General features: G+C 41.8%; 1 protein-coding gene across 1 annotated transcript in view; it reads left to right on the top strand.

Annotated features, from left to right (window-relative positions):
• Positions 1 to 16,540, top strand: part of LOC107572707 (R3H domain-containing protein 1-like) — a gene marked incomplete at its 3' end in the record, with an annotated part of 35,244 nt that overhangs the window by 4,363 nt on the left and 14,341 nt on the right. The window contains exons 2-3 of the mRNA XM_016259135.1: positions 13,686 to 13,837; positions 15,222 to 15,397. Coding sequence (XP_016114621.1) covers positions 15,260 to 15,397 — 138 coding nt within the window. The remainder of the gene's footprint in view (positions 1 to 13,685; positions 13,838 to 15,221; positions 15,398 to 16,540) is intronic.

Here is a 16,540-nt window from a genome sequence, read left to right on the forward strand (position 1 = left end):
GTGAGATGTTCTGGAGGCTTGTGAAGATCATTCCTCCGCTGAGGAACAGTGAAAGTAAAGCTTCTGGAAACAAACAAATTAGAAAATGTGCATATTAAATATGATACAGGCAGCAGGCTTTAAACCAGGGGTCTCAAACTCAAATTGGCTAGGGGCCATTGCTGTGATTGACACCTCATAGGAGGGCCATTTTAACATTTAAGCACAACAATAAAGCAGAACATTTCTGAAAATTTACTATTTACTAAATTTAATATTTTTGTCAAACTTAACAAAAAATGTAAACAACAGTGTCTCTATCGTTGTTATAACAGTATATATGAGCTTTTAACAGGTAGTGCAAATATTTTCCCCTTACTTTATTTTAATTTAAATAACTTAAAACCTTGCACTCAACTAACAACATTGCACTGAACAAATGCAAACCCTGAATACATTTGTACACTATTCTATTTCTTGCCAGACACCTGGCAGCGCTTCTGCTCACACAACTGAGCCACGTTTGCCCTGATGGAGCTGTCTGTGTTCCTCATCCACTTTCCTTTTCGGTTTGGAAAGAGACATCTTTTCATTCGCACTTCACAGCCAAACAACATAAACTACGAAAGCCCCGAAACCAGCTATCTTCAAATCTGCCTGCATGCGCGTTTTTTTAATTTTTTTCGATTTTTTTATAGAATCATGTCATTGTTTTGAATATGGAATATGGTACGAGACAACTAGAAAATAATAATAATAATAATAATAATTTAGCGGGCCGAATTATGTTTTATTTTTGACATCAGTTGCGGGCCGGGTGGAGGGGGAGGGGGGGCCGTAAATGGCCCGCGGGCCGGCAGTTTGAGACCCCTGCTTTAAACGCACTCACGGTGTGTTTATTTTGTAATGACTGGATGAGTTGAACCAGGTGTGTTGAATAAGGGAGGATTCGTAGGGCTGTAGCTGTCAAGTGCACTTAATAGTGGAGTAGTAGTGAACGCATCGGCCTCAAAGCTGCCTGATGTCTGCAGCTGCTGTGTGCATTTAGCTTGAAATCAGAATTAGCACTTGTTGGGGTCAGAGAGAGGAAAGTGAGTTTTCTGTCTCGATGCATGCATGCATGTGTGTGTGTGTGTGTGTGTGTGTGATAGTGTTGCGGGATTATAAGTGCTCTTATCAGCAGTATTGTCGGCGTGTTCCTCTATGGCCTGTATCTGCCAGCGGCTGATATTAATAGTGTGCCGGTGATGTATGAGCTCTGCTGAACACGTGGACCGTAGTGCAGGACGGACTCACCTGAGATCCACCGCCCTTCATCACACACCTCAGAGCGGTTTAATCAGCAGGTGAGTGTTCAGTGCGACCACGAGAGCCAATGCTGGAAGTCAGTCTCAAAACAAGCAGCAGACTGTCTACTTTCAAGCCAGATATTTGTCCAGAAACATTCACTGATGCCTTTCAAATAAGTTAATAACGGCATTAATTCCAAAACAAATTAGTGTGTCAATTTGCTGAGGAGTATTTCAGGAGTATTGTGTTTTCATGTTATTTTTAGGGTTGCAAAAAGGTGGAAAATTTCCAGTAGATTTTGGAAACTTTCCAGGGATTTTTGGAAAGCTTTCGGAAAGTTTTTATTTTCATGTCTGCGTGCTAAAGAAATGTGTTCCCGGTGCAGGTTACATTCAGCAGGCGTGTGGGAATGAGATTACAGTTTGATTTTACATTTACAGAAGAAATCGTGGCTTTGCAGAATTCACCCCATTATGCTCGAGATGTTCAACACTGATGTTTCATGCCTTATGCACTTATTCTATAATATAAGTCAGGTTTTTAATCATCTGAAACATGCTGTGATTTACAGTATAAGTATATTCCAAAGCCACTTTTATAATGCAGTTAACATCAAGCACGCACAGCATTGATGCCAAATGAGAAAGATGCGTCAACACGGGTTTATTAGTAAAGCGCAGTTCCCACATGAAAGGCTTGTTGTTCATAATGAATGCCACTATAATTTACGTTTCTTTTATACTTGTATTTTTCACAATGTTTGTAAACATTTAATTTTTATTTACCAGTTTTCTACATTTTTTCGGAATGTGACAGACCTTCTAGTCAGGTGCGATTTATGGTATTGATAATGAAAATGATTGAAGATAAATATGCATCTGAAATATATATTTTAATGTTAACATTTTAAACCATTTATTGCACATATTATAATATATAGCATAAAGTCTACTTAAATTCATTCTTGGGTTTGCACGATGTTTGGAAGACAACACTGGAGGATGTAATAGGTTTTATTTTTTAAATTAAAAAGATTAAGCAAAGACGTAATCGACAGATTACTCGATTATCAAAATAATCATTAGTAGCAGGCCTATTTTAGAGGTGTTTGCTAAGATTCTAGTGGGCGTCTTCAGGGTGCGTCGGTTTTATCTTCGTCTGTGATGTATATCGGACGGGATCTGTCGGCAGAAGCAGTGGCGTGTAGAATCTGTTGCTTTGAACCACGTTTACCGTGTTATTCAATCGATTGAAGTGTGCGGCGGCTTTGAACTCGTCCGCCCCTGATTGAGAGCGTCGTCTTTCATCGGTGTTGTGTTAAGAGCAGTTGTGCAGTCTGAGACATTAAGCTGTCTGCGGTAATGACCTGACCCGAATCGAGCCGAGGGCCGTGAATGGCAACTCGCAGCTTTCTTACAAAGCGTAATAGACGCGGTCGCCATTAGAGCTGTCATTTGGTAAAGGCTGCATACGCTGCATCTCTCTTGACTGTATCATCAGAGAGCCCATCCCGCCGGATTCATGCATAAAGGCCCTCTGCGCTCGCTCTTACAACCTCTTAGCATTTTTGTGCCGCTCTCTCCTGGCCTTTCGCTATGGAAATATTCCTGACAGAGTTTTCGTGATCTGCGTGTTAAAGGAACCAGATTGGTGCTTTTTCCACACCTTTTCCTCCATCATCCATTAGAGACGTTCATTTCCCGTCTCTATATGAAGCGTCTGACACCAGGCGTTTGTAGAGCTCTTCCTCTGGCGCGGCGGGGGGCCGTATCCATCCACCTCTGAGTGCAGGTTTAAGGCCATTAGCGGCTCACCCATCAGTCTTTCTTGTCTTTTGAATGCTCGAGGTGTCTGGAGCCATCCATCAATGCAGCGGGTCACCGAGTCAATTAAGTTTCCACAACATTACAGTTTTGCCTCTGTGCCTTGCAGAGAACAGAGTTCTGTCCGGCTCAGTTCTCCAACAAAGTTGAAAGTCTGTGATATTCTGCCGAGAAACCTGGTGTTTTCAGATTCAAGATATTAGCAACGGGCGGGAAGCGTGTCCCGTTTCTCCCCAGCGAGCCGTGTGATTCTCCGGGTCCCATCAGATCCAGGTAGAGGTTGACCTAATTAGAGCAGGTGCCGGCAGAAGGCCGGATCCGTCCCGCGGTGCCCTTCGTGTGTTGCGGTGGATTGTGATTGTACTGCGGTTGCACTGAGATGATTCTCTTTCTTTAATTGCTGCAGGCGTCTCTCCAGTGACATTTCTTTCTCTTTTAGTGTGGTTTTCTGCAGATATTTGCAGGCGAATGAGAACGGCTGGTTCAGTGATGCACGTAAAACAGTGTCAGCTCGTCGTGATGGAGTTTTCCTAGCAAAGGTCAATCATGTCGAGAATATTTTTGTTCTACGTGGGTCACTCCATATCAAGTGCTTCAAATATGTGACCCTGGAGCACAAAACCAGTCATAAGGGTCCATTTTGTGAAATTGAGATGTATGCATCAGCTGAAAGCTGAATAAATAAGCTTTCCATTGATGTATGGTTTGTTAGGATGGAACAATATTTGAAAATCTGGAATCTGAGGGTGCAACAAAATCTAAATATTGAGAAAATCATCTTTAAAGTTGTTCAAATGAAGTTCTTAGCAATGCATATTACTAATCAAACATTAAGTTTTGATATATTTACGGTAGAAAATTTACAAAATATCTTCGTGGAACATGATCTTTACTTAATATCCTAATGATTTTTGGCATAAAAGAGAAATGTATAATTGTGACCCATACAATGTATTGTTGGCTATTGCTACAGATATCCCCCAGCGACTTAACACTGCTTTTGTGCTGCAGGCTCACAGATGGTAAAGTTGGTTGCTTGTGCTTTTAAGACCCCTAGGTAGTTATTAGTTCCTGCAGCGGCCCATCAGAGATGCTGTTTAATTTCTAGACAGCGGCACACTAGCAAGTGTATTAGACGTGAGTCTGAGTGAGTTTTTAACTTGAGTTAAAGGTCCAGACTAGTACTGGGTGGAATGGCGCTAGATTATAGATTATATAGTTTATATAGTCAAGTCAGCTTTATTTCTATAGCGCTTTATAAAATACAGACTGTGTCAAAGCATCTTCACAGAAACAAACAGAATCAGCTATGGAGTACAGCAGCTCTAAAAGACAGTGTCATCATTCAGATCATTGAATTACATCATGATATATCGTTAGAGGTTGTACCATCTGTGGAATCTCCTTTTGTGCCATTTCTGTGCTGGCTTTGATGGAAGTTCTGTGTAATGGAGTTAAATGTGAACAGAGCTGAGAGTGGAGCGAGTGTTGAACTTCATGTGTGATTCTCCGGAGCTTCTGCAGGTGTGACGTTAGTTTGACATAATGCAGGTGTGACAGGCAGCAGAGGTTGGTCATTTGTGTTAGACTAGCGGGTTAGTCTTCAACATGATTGTCATGCTGCTAGTCTGTCAGCACTGTTCGGCCTGCTGTAGTTTCACTCCATAAGAAAAGTGTCATTGATTTTCTCCAACAGCCATCCAAAAGTTCATTTTAACTATGAGCTATCTAGTTGTGATGCGTCCTGTCATCAGTGCTGTGTAATTGCATCTAGTCACTGATATTCTGTGTTTTCATGAAGCTAAACTGATTTTATTTGAGCATGTTCTTCAGAGCTGCCAAACTGGAACGCCCTTCATTCACAAAGTTTTACACATCTCAGTTTCTTTAATAAATTGCCTAATTTCATCATCCTTCCAGCTACTAGTAAGACATCAGTACTCTTAGCTCAGTTCAGGGGTGTGCGATATCGCGCTTTTTGATCGTGGATGATTAAAACGTCTCCACGATTTGCGTTTGAAGAAATATCGTAGTATCGTGCAGTTCATTTCAATATACTGTACAGCGACATACATTCACATCAAACGTTACTCAGCGGTAGAGTTACACTCACGGGACACCGCACTTACTCACAAAAGTGCATTATTTGCGTGTGCTTTGAAGCCAAACATTTCATTCGTGTGCTGTTCTGACGTGCGCTTTTTCTGAGTGCGTACACACTAAAAAAACTGTCAAACAGCGCCTGATTGCTGGACTAAGTTATATTTTGCGTCTGATTGTGCTAATGCTGTCAAAAACACATGAAGTTTACATATAAACAGCTGGTTATGTCTAAAGTGAAAGTAAACCGTTGAGAGAAACGTGCAGCTCTTAAAGTGACAGCAGGCTTCTTTTCCATCAGCATGAGCTGGGTGCTAGTTCAGAGCTAGTGCTATTGCCGGTCAAAAGTTTCTGTTCATCTTGTTGGTCACGGAAACCCCAGCCCCTGGCGCAAGCGGTTCTTACTTCTAGACCAGCAATGTTTTGGTGCTACTTACGAACCACTTTTCCTGGTTTGGAGCTGGTGCTTTGGGTGTCGAAAGACAAAGAACCGATTTGAAACTAGGCTCTGGCTCTGAACCAGCGCTCAAACTGCCTCGGTGGAAAAGGGGTATAATAGTACTGAACATGCTGCCGCTTGTCAATAAAGGGAGAGTTCACCCAAAAATTACTCACTCACTCTCATGTTGTCCCAAATATGTATTAATTTCTTTCTTGTGCTGAACACAAAAGAAGATATTTGGAAGAATGTGGGGAACCAAACAGCTGCTGGTCCCCCATTACTATTGATAGTAGGAAAAAATAAAATAAAATACTATGGAAGTCACTGCGGACCAGCAACTGTTTGGTTCCCACATTCTTCAGAATATCTTCTTATTTTAGAAGATCTTCTACTCTTACAGTATATGAAAAATAAAGCACTGTTGGTTTTATTTGTATATAATGTGTTTGTAATGTGTATCTTTGTTCTTATTTTTTAATAACAAAGATAAAATGGCAAAGATTTTTACCTTCACCCGCTTTGGCCTAAACATCTGGCAATCTTTTTTTAGTAAAGCCAACATGACAAAGAATCGTGATTTTCCTGAAAGAAACCGTGATATGATATTTTTGCCATATCTTCAGCCCCAGCTCAGCTCAGCTCATTCTGTCATCATTTCCTGAACCTCGTGTCGCCCATAAGACTTTTGTGAAGATATTTTTAATGAAACCTGTGGTTTGTTCTAGTGTGACGAATGCAGCTTCCATCTTTACCATATTCGATGCTCATTGATCATAACGTCAAACCATCTGATCAATTAAATCTGTTCATCATATGAAGTCACACGACTTGGATTAAAGCACTCGATTTATATGGATTCGTTTATGATGCCTTTATGACCTTTTTGGATTGTGGATCCAGTGTAGGGACAGAAACCTCTCAGGTTTCATTCAAAATGCCTTCATTGAACCAGAGTTTCATGGGTTTGGGGGATTAAATGACAAGATTCATTTAAATCCACTCTACTCGCAGTTGGTGCAGAAGATGCAAAAGAAGTCCGTAGATTGAGTCATGAGACAGCGGTATGTTCAACAAGTCCTGCATATACATTCGCTCTTGAACTACTGAAGAGCAGCATGAGTCGCTCACATCAAACGAAGCAGAATTAGCCCGGATAGAGCGGCAGTCGAACATTTCCGGGGCTGTGATTGCTGTGTGACCCGAGGACAGGATCCGTGTGGCAGTGAGTGTGTGTTAAGCGTCGCTTCGCCAGCCGTTCCCCACCTGTCCTGCGCGACAGAAGCAGCATGTCACGGTGAAGAGGAACACTGTCGCTGCTCGCTGACACATCCTAAACCAGAGCGGCATCTTTCCCCTGCTCTAATGAGGATGGAACAGTGTCCGCGGCGCTGTCACGTACCTCAGCACACGCCGATGAAGGCTCCTCTCCCGCTCGGCCTCCAGGGACCTCATTAGGCTTTTTTCCACCGTCTCCGTGCAGGAATCACATCGTCCTTAGGGAAAAATGTAAATAAACGCGTTTGTCACTTAGCACCCTCCCGTTTAGCTTTTTCCAGGAAGAAAAATTGCATTGTGAGGCTTAATTAGTAAGCGCTGCCATTATGCATTCTTTATTATGTAAATGAAGCGGCCGAGCACTTGGAACTGTTGTCTCGCAAGCTTTGTGCCAGGTGTTTTCTGGCTGAATGCTGCCGGTGCTTTTTTCATCCTCGCAGCAAAAGAAAAAGACAACTGTACTGTGAAATCGTAGGATGAGCTATAATTATTTGACAGATGATTTTCCCCTCCCCTGCGATTCGTGGCTTGAGTGACGCGGCTGCTTTGATTGTTCTTTGTTGCGGCCGATGGTTTTCCGAATGCCGCCGTCTTAATTCTCCGGGATCCTCACTTCTCCCCCTCTTCCCGGGAACTTGATTCCCGGAAATCCAGGAGTTGGAGCGGTAATGCCTGGAATGGGGTGGGCGCGTCTCCCGAGGGGTTAGCGCTTGATTAATATTGAAAATCTATAAGTCGAATGCCGCCGTCTTAATTCTCCGGGATCCTCACTTCTCCCCCTCTTCCCGGGAACTTGATTCCCGGAAATCCAGGAGTTGGAGCGGTAATGCCTGGAATGGGGTGGGCGCGTCTCCCGAGGGGTTAGCGCTTGATTAATATTGAAAATCTATAAGTCTTGGCCCTCAGCGGCAGGTGATGGCGGGTTTATGAGAGGAACTGTGGAATGCTAATCTTGCCCACCTGCTCCCGCCGTCCTCGCGAGCGAGGGATGATGATGAGGGAGATCTGGGAAGGATTATGGCTTGGAAATTGACAGTGACTGAGGACGAGGCGGCCGTCTATCCTGGGCTTGAGTTGATTTATACTCAAGGAACTTTCTCTGTCTCTCTTTGTCTGGCCTGAATCTTGAGCTGTCAGCCAATCAGATTCTCTGTCAGCATCACCTGTCCGTCTCGTCTTCATTTTTTAGTATTGAAAAGAGTATGTGAGAGCACAATATCATTTAGATGGTCAAGTTTGGGTCCGGTTGAGAAATGAGCCCTTCAGTTTTCCCATGATTCATGGATTTCAGCGAGACTCATATTTGGCCGTTATATTGGCATAGATGTTCCTCCACACCTGTCACATCCAAAATCTACTGACAAAACTATTTTCAAGTCCAAGTCACCTTTATTTCTATTGCGCTTCATGCAATTACAGATTGAGTCAAAGCAGCATCACAGAGATAAACCGGAAATAATGGAGACTTTACTATTCAGCTTTAAAAGACAACAGTGTCATCATTCAGATCAATTCAGTTCAGATTAATAACACTGTGAAGTTCATCAATTTGAAACGAGTATAATTCAGCGGTTTTCAAGTATGTTTTAGCAAAATATGAGAGTAGATATTGTGTAAAATAAGCATAGCTTTGTCCTTGACTCTTCACACATATTAACATACATTAATACGCTGTATTAACTAGTTTTTCGTTGCATATTTTTAATTACAGAATTACAGTTACTGCAGTACAACAGCATATTTCTCTTTTCTGACCAACTGTATCAATCTCTCCATATTTTTCCCCTTTTTGAAAGTTATTGAAACGCTACTGTGGATTTTTCTTTTGCCTATTAATGATATTTGTTGTAGTTTCTGTTCAGCACTATAGAACTTTACCAGACTATGATGAGTTCAGCTTCAGAGAAACTCAGGAATGTGACTCGGGTCCATACAGGCCAACGTTGATCTCTCTTGATATCGGCACTGGACTCTTTTGATTGACTCATTGATTAATGAGCAGCAGCGCTGTGTTTTTCTCTGTACGGTGAGCGTTCCTGTAGTGGAGGGCGATTAGGGAGGATGGTTTCCCGTTGCGTCTGACTGTGCGCATGGGCTGCGTTTCCCATCATCCTCTCCTCTCTAGCGGCCCAGTCCTGTGGCTAACGTGTTGAGAAGCGTCGTGTTCAGTGACACCAGCCCTCGTCAGTCTGTAAGTCAGCGGCGCTCACGCTGTGATGTTGGCTCGGGGTTTTTGGGGAAGGTCACGGCTCAGTTGTTGGCAGCGGCTCCACCCCTGATGTGTTGATGCTTCTCGCCCGCTCGCACCTCCGCCTGTCAATCTGCCGCTGCACCTGAACACGGGTAATAAACTCGCGCGGCGGCTCGATGACACGCGTGTCAATGTGTGTTGTGTTTTCAGCACCTCATTGTTCCTTTGAGCGACTGCAGAAACACACTTCACACACTCGCTGCCAGAACCGAAGACGTGTTCAGGAGAAATCATCAAATATTAACACGTCACGGACCGTATTAATGCAAGACTCGCGGCTGTTTGCTCACGTTCATCAATAAAGCAGCTCGCATGATGTTTCTCATCATCTTCTCATTATTAGGATATGATGTGCTCCTGCGTTATTACTCGTCGCTGTCCCTGTTTTCTGAGGACTAATGTAATGGCGTTCGGTGAACGGCTCTGAGGAGCTTCATTGCAAACAGATATTAGTGTAATGCTGCAGACGCGCGCTTGTGTCCGTCCCGCGCGGGAGGAAATCTTCATCTCATCTCATCGAGTAATAGTTCACATGCACAATTGAAATAAATTGATTATGGGGTGTGAGATTTCCAGCGTGCTGTTTATCAGCGGTGCAATTATTCCAGAGCAGTGGAAGTGTAAAGATATGAGCCCAACTAAATAAGAATTTGTCTTTGCTTGTATGTAAATGACAGTTATTCAGATGATGTTGGAGTGTTTTAGGGACATTTTTACCTTCTTTCATGCGTGTTTTTTACATCAATTATTTAAATCACTTCACTAGTTGTTAAGGCTACAATCAAATTAACATCAAACATTCTGCAAGAATAAATGTCCTTATGTTATATATTACAAAACAGTCTGCTGTCACTGCTTTATTTGGTTTGTTAGGCAATTCATATTCAGTAATATTATCAATTTAACTGCATTTCATTGGATGATAAAACTGGAACTGAATTGAGCTGAATAATGACCCTTATGTTGAAATAGAGTTTGTTTCATAATGAATGAACATCAACATTATTGAACTGAATTGAATCAGCATTGAACTGAACCGAGACGTTTGTTAATCGTTCAAAGTCCACTTATGTTATTCTGCGTTTTTTTCTTTCTACATGTTATCTTTCGGGTTTTTCCCATTATTTTCATTTTAGTTTTAGAACAACATTATAATATCATTCATATTTTTACTTTTTTATAATTTAAAGAAGAAACCAATCCGATGCATAGTTGACATTTGAGGGTTAATGCATCAAACATTCTGCAAGAATAAATGTCCTTATGTTATATATTACAAAACAGTCTGCTGTCACTGCTTTATTTGGTTTGTTAGGCAATTAATATTCAGTAATATTATCAATTTAACTGCATTTCATTGGATGATAAAACTGGAACTGAATTGAGCTGAATAATGACCCTTATGTTGAAATAGAGTTTGTTTCATAATGAATGAACATCAACATTATTGAACTGAATTGAATCAGCATTGCACTGAACCGAGACGTTTGTTAATCGTTCAAAGTCCACTTATGTTATTCTGCGGTTTTATCTTTCTACATGTTATCTTTAGGGTTTTTCCCATTATTTTCATTTTAGTTTTAGTATAACATTATAATATCATTCATATTTTTACTCATGCAGTCTATGGAAACTAACTCTGACCGATGGAAATAATGACCGCCGGCATGCGTCAGGTGAGTGTGGACAGGTAACGCCGAGGTGGTGAAGCTTTGCTCGAGGCAGTGTGTTTTGGGTGAAAGCGGGGCTGGTTTCAGAGGTGAATGTGTGAAACGCTTCCTCCGAGCTCGGATGCGAGATGGTGTTTGCGAGCGGGTGAGCTGAGGACATCGGAGGTCGCTTCGGCTGTGATTCCTGATGTGCTTTGGGAGCCGATTATTACTGTAATAGATGGTGTGAAGTGCACTTGATCTGCTGATGATTGCTGGTTTGTTGTATTTCATGAAGTTTGTCGTGTGTGTGCAGAAGGTGATCACTCGAGCGTCTTATGAAGCACATCCGCGACATCGCTGGAGAAATCAGATTCAGAAATGCTTTTGTTTTGCACGATTGTTACTTTCAATTAAATGTCCTGTTCTTGGCGTTTGTTATGTATTCAGATTAAAATTAAAAACTCTGTTCAGATCACGAGACTCGCTCCTAAATGCATTTATTTATATAATAATCAAACAATTTTGTACTGTTATTTTTTTTATTAAAAAAAATACAGTACAAAATTGCACTGTATTATGTATTATTATTTATTATGAGCCTAACTGACAGAAATACGCCATAGATGTGGCTTGTGTTAATATAGACGCCACGGTTATGAAGGAATAAATGCTGATATTACATGCAACCAAAGAGCACAGATTACTCTTGATGACACGTCTGATATGAAATGTGATGGTTCCTCTTTAGATAAAGCATCTGCTAAATGCATAAATGGTTGCAGTGCTACTGCTGTTTAAACAACAATTGATTTTTTGAAAATAACTCCCATGTTTGAGTCGTGGCTGAAATTGGTAGCGTCTGTTTCTTGTCCCATTGCACAAACACATGCAGAACAAACAGCTTATGTGTCTGCGCTGACACAATCGACAGCAACAGCTCTGTCTCATGTAGATGTTAGGGCTGTGAGTTCAGACTGATAGTGCCATCAAACTGTGTTTTCTCTTTCCCAATCCTCCAGTCAGCATTCCCCGCGCGCTCGACCGTGAAGCTCTCGACGTCTCATTCAGACATCGTTTCTGTCTCGCTTCGGCTGCTCCACACTGGTCTATTAGCACTGAATGTGGATCCTCAGATGCTCTCAAACACCAAACAGACGCTTTACGGGAAAGCAAGCACACACTGAGGTTTCCAGACGCTGGCAAGCTTTATTTCTGTGGTCCTTTATACAATACAGATTGTTTGAATGATGCAAACATCATCAATTATGACACAAATCAAAATGACGCTGCTCTAAAAGACAAGTGTCATTTAATTTAGTGTCAGATGAACAGTTTTTGTGTTTGTGTATTTGCATCAGGTGTTGTATTATTTGTGCAGTCATTCACTCTTTGTCCTGGTTTGAAGGTGCTGTCGTATCAGTAAGCGTATGGTGTCTCCAGATCCTGGCACGCGTCCCTTTCCTCCTCTTTGTCCCCCGTCGAGGCTCCATCTTTGCTGGATTGGACATCCGGCTCGCGTCCGGTGCGCATCAGAACAAGCTGTTTCTCTCCGAATGCTGTTTGAGAGAGAAAAGTGTTTGCAGGATTGATTTGGAGGGATGTCATGATTTGACAGCTACCTGGTGCAACATGATTGTCAGAGAGTGAGTGTGTGTGCGTGCGTGTGCGTGCGTGAATGTGAGAGAGAGAGAGTGTGTGTGTGAGTGCGTGTGTGTGAGAGAGAGTGTGTGAGTGTGCCTGCGTGTGAGAGTGTGTGCGCGAGAGAGAGTGTGTGAGTATGCGTGTGCGCGAGAGCGAGAGAGTGTGTGTGTGTGTGTGTGAGAGAGAGTGTGCGTGCTAGAGAGAGTGTGAGAATATGTGTGTGTGTGTGTGTGTGTGTGTGTGTGTGTGTGTGTGTGTGTGTGTGTGTGTGTGTGTGTGTGTGTGTGTGCGACCAATGACAACACACACACACAGATCTCTACAGATCTCATGAATATCAATCAGCCGCGGCCATCAGCCTCTTAAATAATGCAGCAGCGGCTGGTAAATGCGCTTCATTGTCAGCATGGAGTGTTTGCTTAGCTGCGCTCTCCGTTCCACGCACGCTTTCATCTCACGGGAAAAAAGAGGCTGCTTTTCAAAGCGTCCGGCGTGTTGCTTCGCTAAAGGTCAAAGTGTAAAACTCGCAGGCTTTTGTCTCGAAGCAGTCGTCTAATTTCAGCTCTCGCTCTTCCGTAACAAGCCCCTGTTGACTATAACATCGCTTGAGTTTGTGATCAGTAACACGATCGGAGCAGACTTAAGGACTTGTTTATTACGATTTTACCAGAAGTTGTATTAGAATTAACATCTGTGTCCCTGCAGCACAAAAGCAGTGTTGAGTCGCTGGGGGATATTTGTAGCAATAACCAACAATACATTGTATGGGTCACAATTATACATTTCTCTTTTATGCCAAAAATCATTAGGATATTAAGTAAAGATCATGTTCCATGAAGATATTCAGCAAAATATATCAAAACTTAATGTTTGATTAGTAATATGCATTTCTAAGAACTTCATTTGGACAACTTTAAAGATGATTTTCTCAATATTTAGATTTTTTTTGCACCCTCAGATTCCAGATTTTCAGATATTGTCCGATCCTAACAAACCATACATCAATGAAAGATTATTTATTCAGCTTCAGATGATGCATAAATCTCAATTTCACAAAAATGGACCCTTATGACTGATTTTGTGGTCCGGGGTCACATATGTATGTGTAAAAACGGCTGTATTTTTATTTGCTTTTATTGCATTTATACAACACTTGTATATTTTGGCCATGAAAATAGCATAGGTACGAGTTCCCCGTATTACCGCCGTGACCTGTCGCTCTGTGTCCGCAGGCTGCTGAAGGACATGAGCGTGCCGGCGGCCCTCGCTGCAGTGATCGGGCTCCGGGGCCGGTGAAGGGGACATGGGAACATGCGACGACACGCTCCGCAGCGCCACTGAAGCCACGAGGGTTCGGTCTTCACGGCGCGCAGCAGAACACCGGGTAACGGCTCTTCTGTTTATCGCTTTATGACGACAACGCTGATGCTTTTCCTGCTTAAAACGACCCTCAGTACTGCAATCAAACACGCTAATATTTGAGCTGCTGCTTATTAGTCGACAGTGGAAAGAAACGAATCGAAGCTGAATATTGAAAACTAACTGCACTGGAATGAAACCTTCATGTGTGTTTTGAATTTTACTTTCATTAGATAAACACTAGAAATACTGGATTGAGGCGAGACACCACAGTTTTATTAATGCATTGGTCCATTTTGAGCTTTGTTTTTTGTTTTCGGACTAGTGGAAAGAAAACATCCAAAATACTCATTTATTTTATTGCTCTTTGTCTATTTGCATCAGTAGATTTAAAATTCCAATCCGTATCTTTAGAGTTTTTTCTCTTACAAACACCAGACTTTACAGTTTTATTCCCCTCTATATTTTGGAGATTTGTTCATATTTAATTCAAACTGATTTATACAACATTTTACTCCTAAAAATTTTTCTCTGTTGATAGTATTTTCTGATGTTCAGATTTATGTTCTGGAAATGTATGCAAATGAGTGCATATTTAATTAGATAATCCATCATTTGCATATTTAAATATAACCTTTCAGAAAAAAATTTGAAAATTTTTAATGTAATCAACTGATAAAGTTCTGTGATATTTAGTAGTTATTTATTTATTCTTCACTTGTGGTGTCATGCCTTAAATGAAAATAAAGATTATTATTGCACAGATACACAGTGTTGCTTTTAGGCAGATCCTCAGAACATACAAATAATTCATATTTAATGAATTTTAAATTTAATGAAGTTTCCACACTAACACATTTTGTTGATGAGTGAAGGATGATTAGAAATCGCTTTTCCGAGGGCAGAGATGTGTGAATGTCTGCAGTGAGGAGGTTTTAAAAATGCCTTCTGCTGGTTTCGGAGTGTTTTTATTCCTCGTGGCTCTCGAATGCGTTCACAGGTTGTCTCTACACCGTCTGGATGAGGTGCCGTCGCTCTCGCGTCACGCGTGTTAGAAATCTCACTCTGCGCTAGCGTGTTAATGAAAGTCTGAGATGGGTGTAATCCTCAGATCCTTGCGTGAGACACTCGGCTCGTAATTGTTGGAGGTTAATTGTGTTGGGCGCTCGTGTATAGCGTCTCCCTAGAGAACTCAAGACGTCATGCAGTTTCATATAAGTTTATGCTATTTTAGAGCATATGTTGACGGAGGATGATGTGCAGCAGCTAAAGCTTGTGTGAGAGATTTACAAGTTTAATGATGCACTACAGAAGCAACCGAATCAGGTGTTTCTTTTCACTATTAGTGGCTTGTTTCTGAATGTTTTTATGTTGCAGTCACATAGTAAAATAATTGGCGTGTGTTCCAGCTTCAGCTCTCGGTCGGCGCTCCAGGTAGCCGTGTCTGATGAAGATGTCTGATTCTGTCGGAGAGACTGTGAGAGCTCTGGATGAGAACCGCTCGAGCGCAGACGAACGCCAGCTCAATGCGCCACAGAGCCGCATGCACGAGGAGAACTGCAGCGACGACACGACTGAGACGCAGGTAACGATGTGATGGAAACTGCGCTCTCCTTTCTCCATTTCAGGTCGAAGCCTGAAGAACAACAGCTCAACGGCTTATGAGAGAGAACGAGATGAAAACAGAAGACGGTTGATTTAAAGATAACGTGTTATAATGATAAATGCGCCCGTCCAGAGCTGTCCGTCATCTTACACCGATGCAGTGCGTGATGGAGTCTATTAGAATGCAGTTATATGAGCCTACAATTCAAGATATGAGCACAAAAAATAAATCATCCTCTAATATTTATATAATATGATATAGTTTAGTGATATCACACCAGCTAGAGTGCTGCTTTTCTCCCAATATCTGCACGACTGCAAATGAGATTCATTTATACAACAGTTCAATAAACAAGATTTGTTGTGTGACACGATATCGCCAATTTTGATCAATTTCACAAACAAAAAATCGTTCAAAGTCACAGCAGAACTGTTGAGTCTCTCTGATTCGTTACTGAATCGCTCTGATGCTGAAGGTTTTGAAGGTTATTCCTCTGTTTCTGTCTGATACAGCGACATTTCCTCCGTCGAGCCTTTCATTTGATTTCCCTGAGAAACGCTGGTGGAAGAGAGCACGGATGTGCTAGCCGCGGCGAGGAGCTTTACGGCCATCTGTCTGTTTCCTCCGTCGCAGCTCTGCCAGTGTGTTACAGACGGACGAGGCTCTTCCAGCATCGGCTGTCATTGAGGATCCGTGGCTGCGTGCCAGATTCAGCCTCTCGGGGATTACGGGATGTTCAATAGCCAATTAAAGCTGAATAACCATCCGCCGTTATTCAGTAAAGACTCCCTGTGCTTATTAACAATCGGCCACTTCTGCCTGTTGAGGCTGAGAGAACAACTGAGACAAAAGACACGCCAACAAATGATGTACTCAATCACTGTGTGTGTGTGAGAGAGTGTGTGTGTGTGAGAGAGTGTGTGTGTGTGTGTGAGAGAGAGTGTGTGTGTGTGTGTGTGTGTGAAAATGTGTGTGTGTGTGTGTAAAAATGTGTGTGTGTAAAAATGTTTGTGTAAAAATGTGTATATATATATATATAATATATATATATCAGTGTTTTAAGTAGAATTTTTTTAAATATAAATTTTTATTATATACAATATTTTTTCAGTGATATATGCA

This window comes from Sinocyclocheilus grahami, unplaced genomic scaffold, assembly GCF_001515645.1.
Source record: "Sinocyclocheilus grahami isolate Dianchi unplaced genomic scaffold, SAMN03320097.WGS_v1.1 scaffold1799.1, whole genome shotgun sequence".
In the NCBI taxonomy this organism is placed as follows: domain Eukaryota; kingdom Metazoa; phylum Chordata; class Actinopteri; order Cypriniformes; family Cyprinidae; genus Sinocyclocheilus; species Sinocyclocheilus grahami.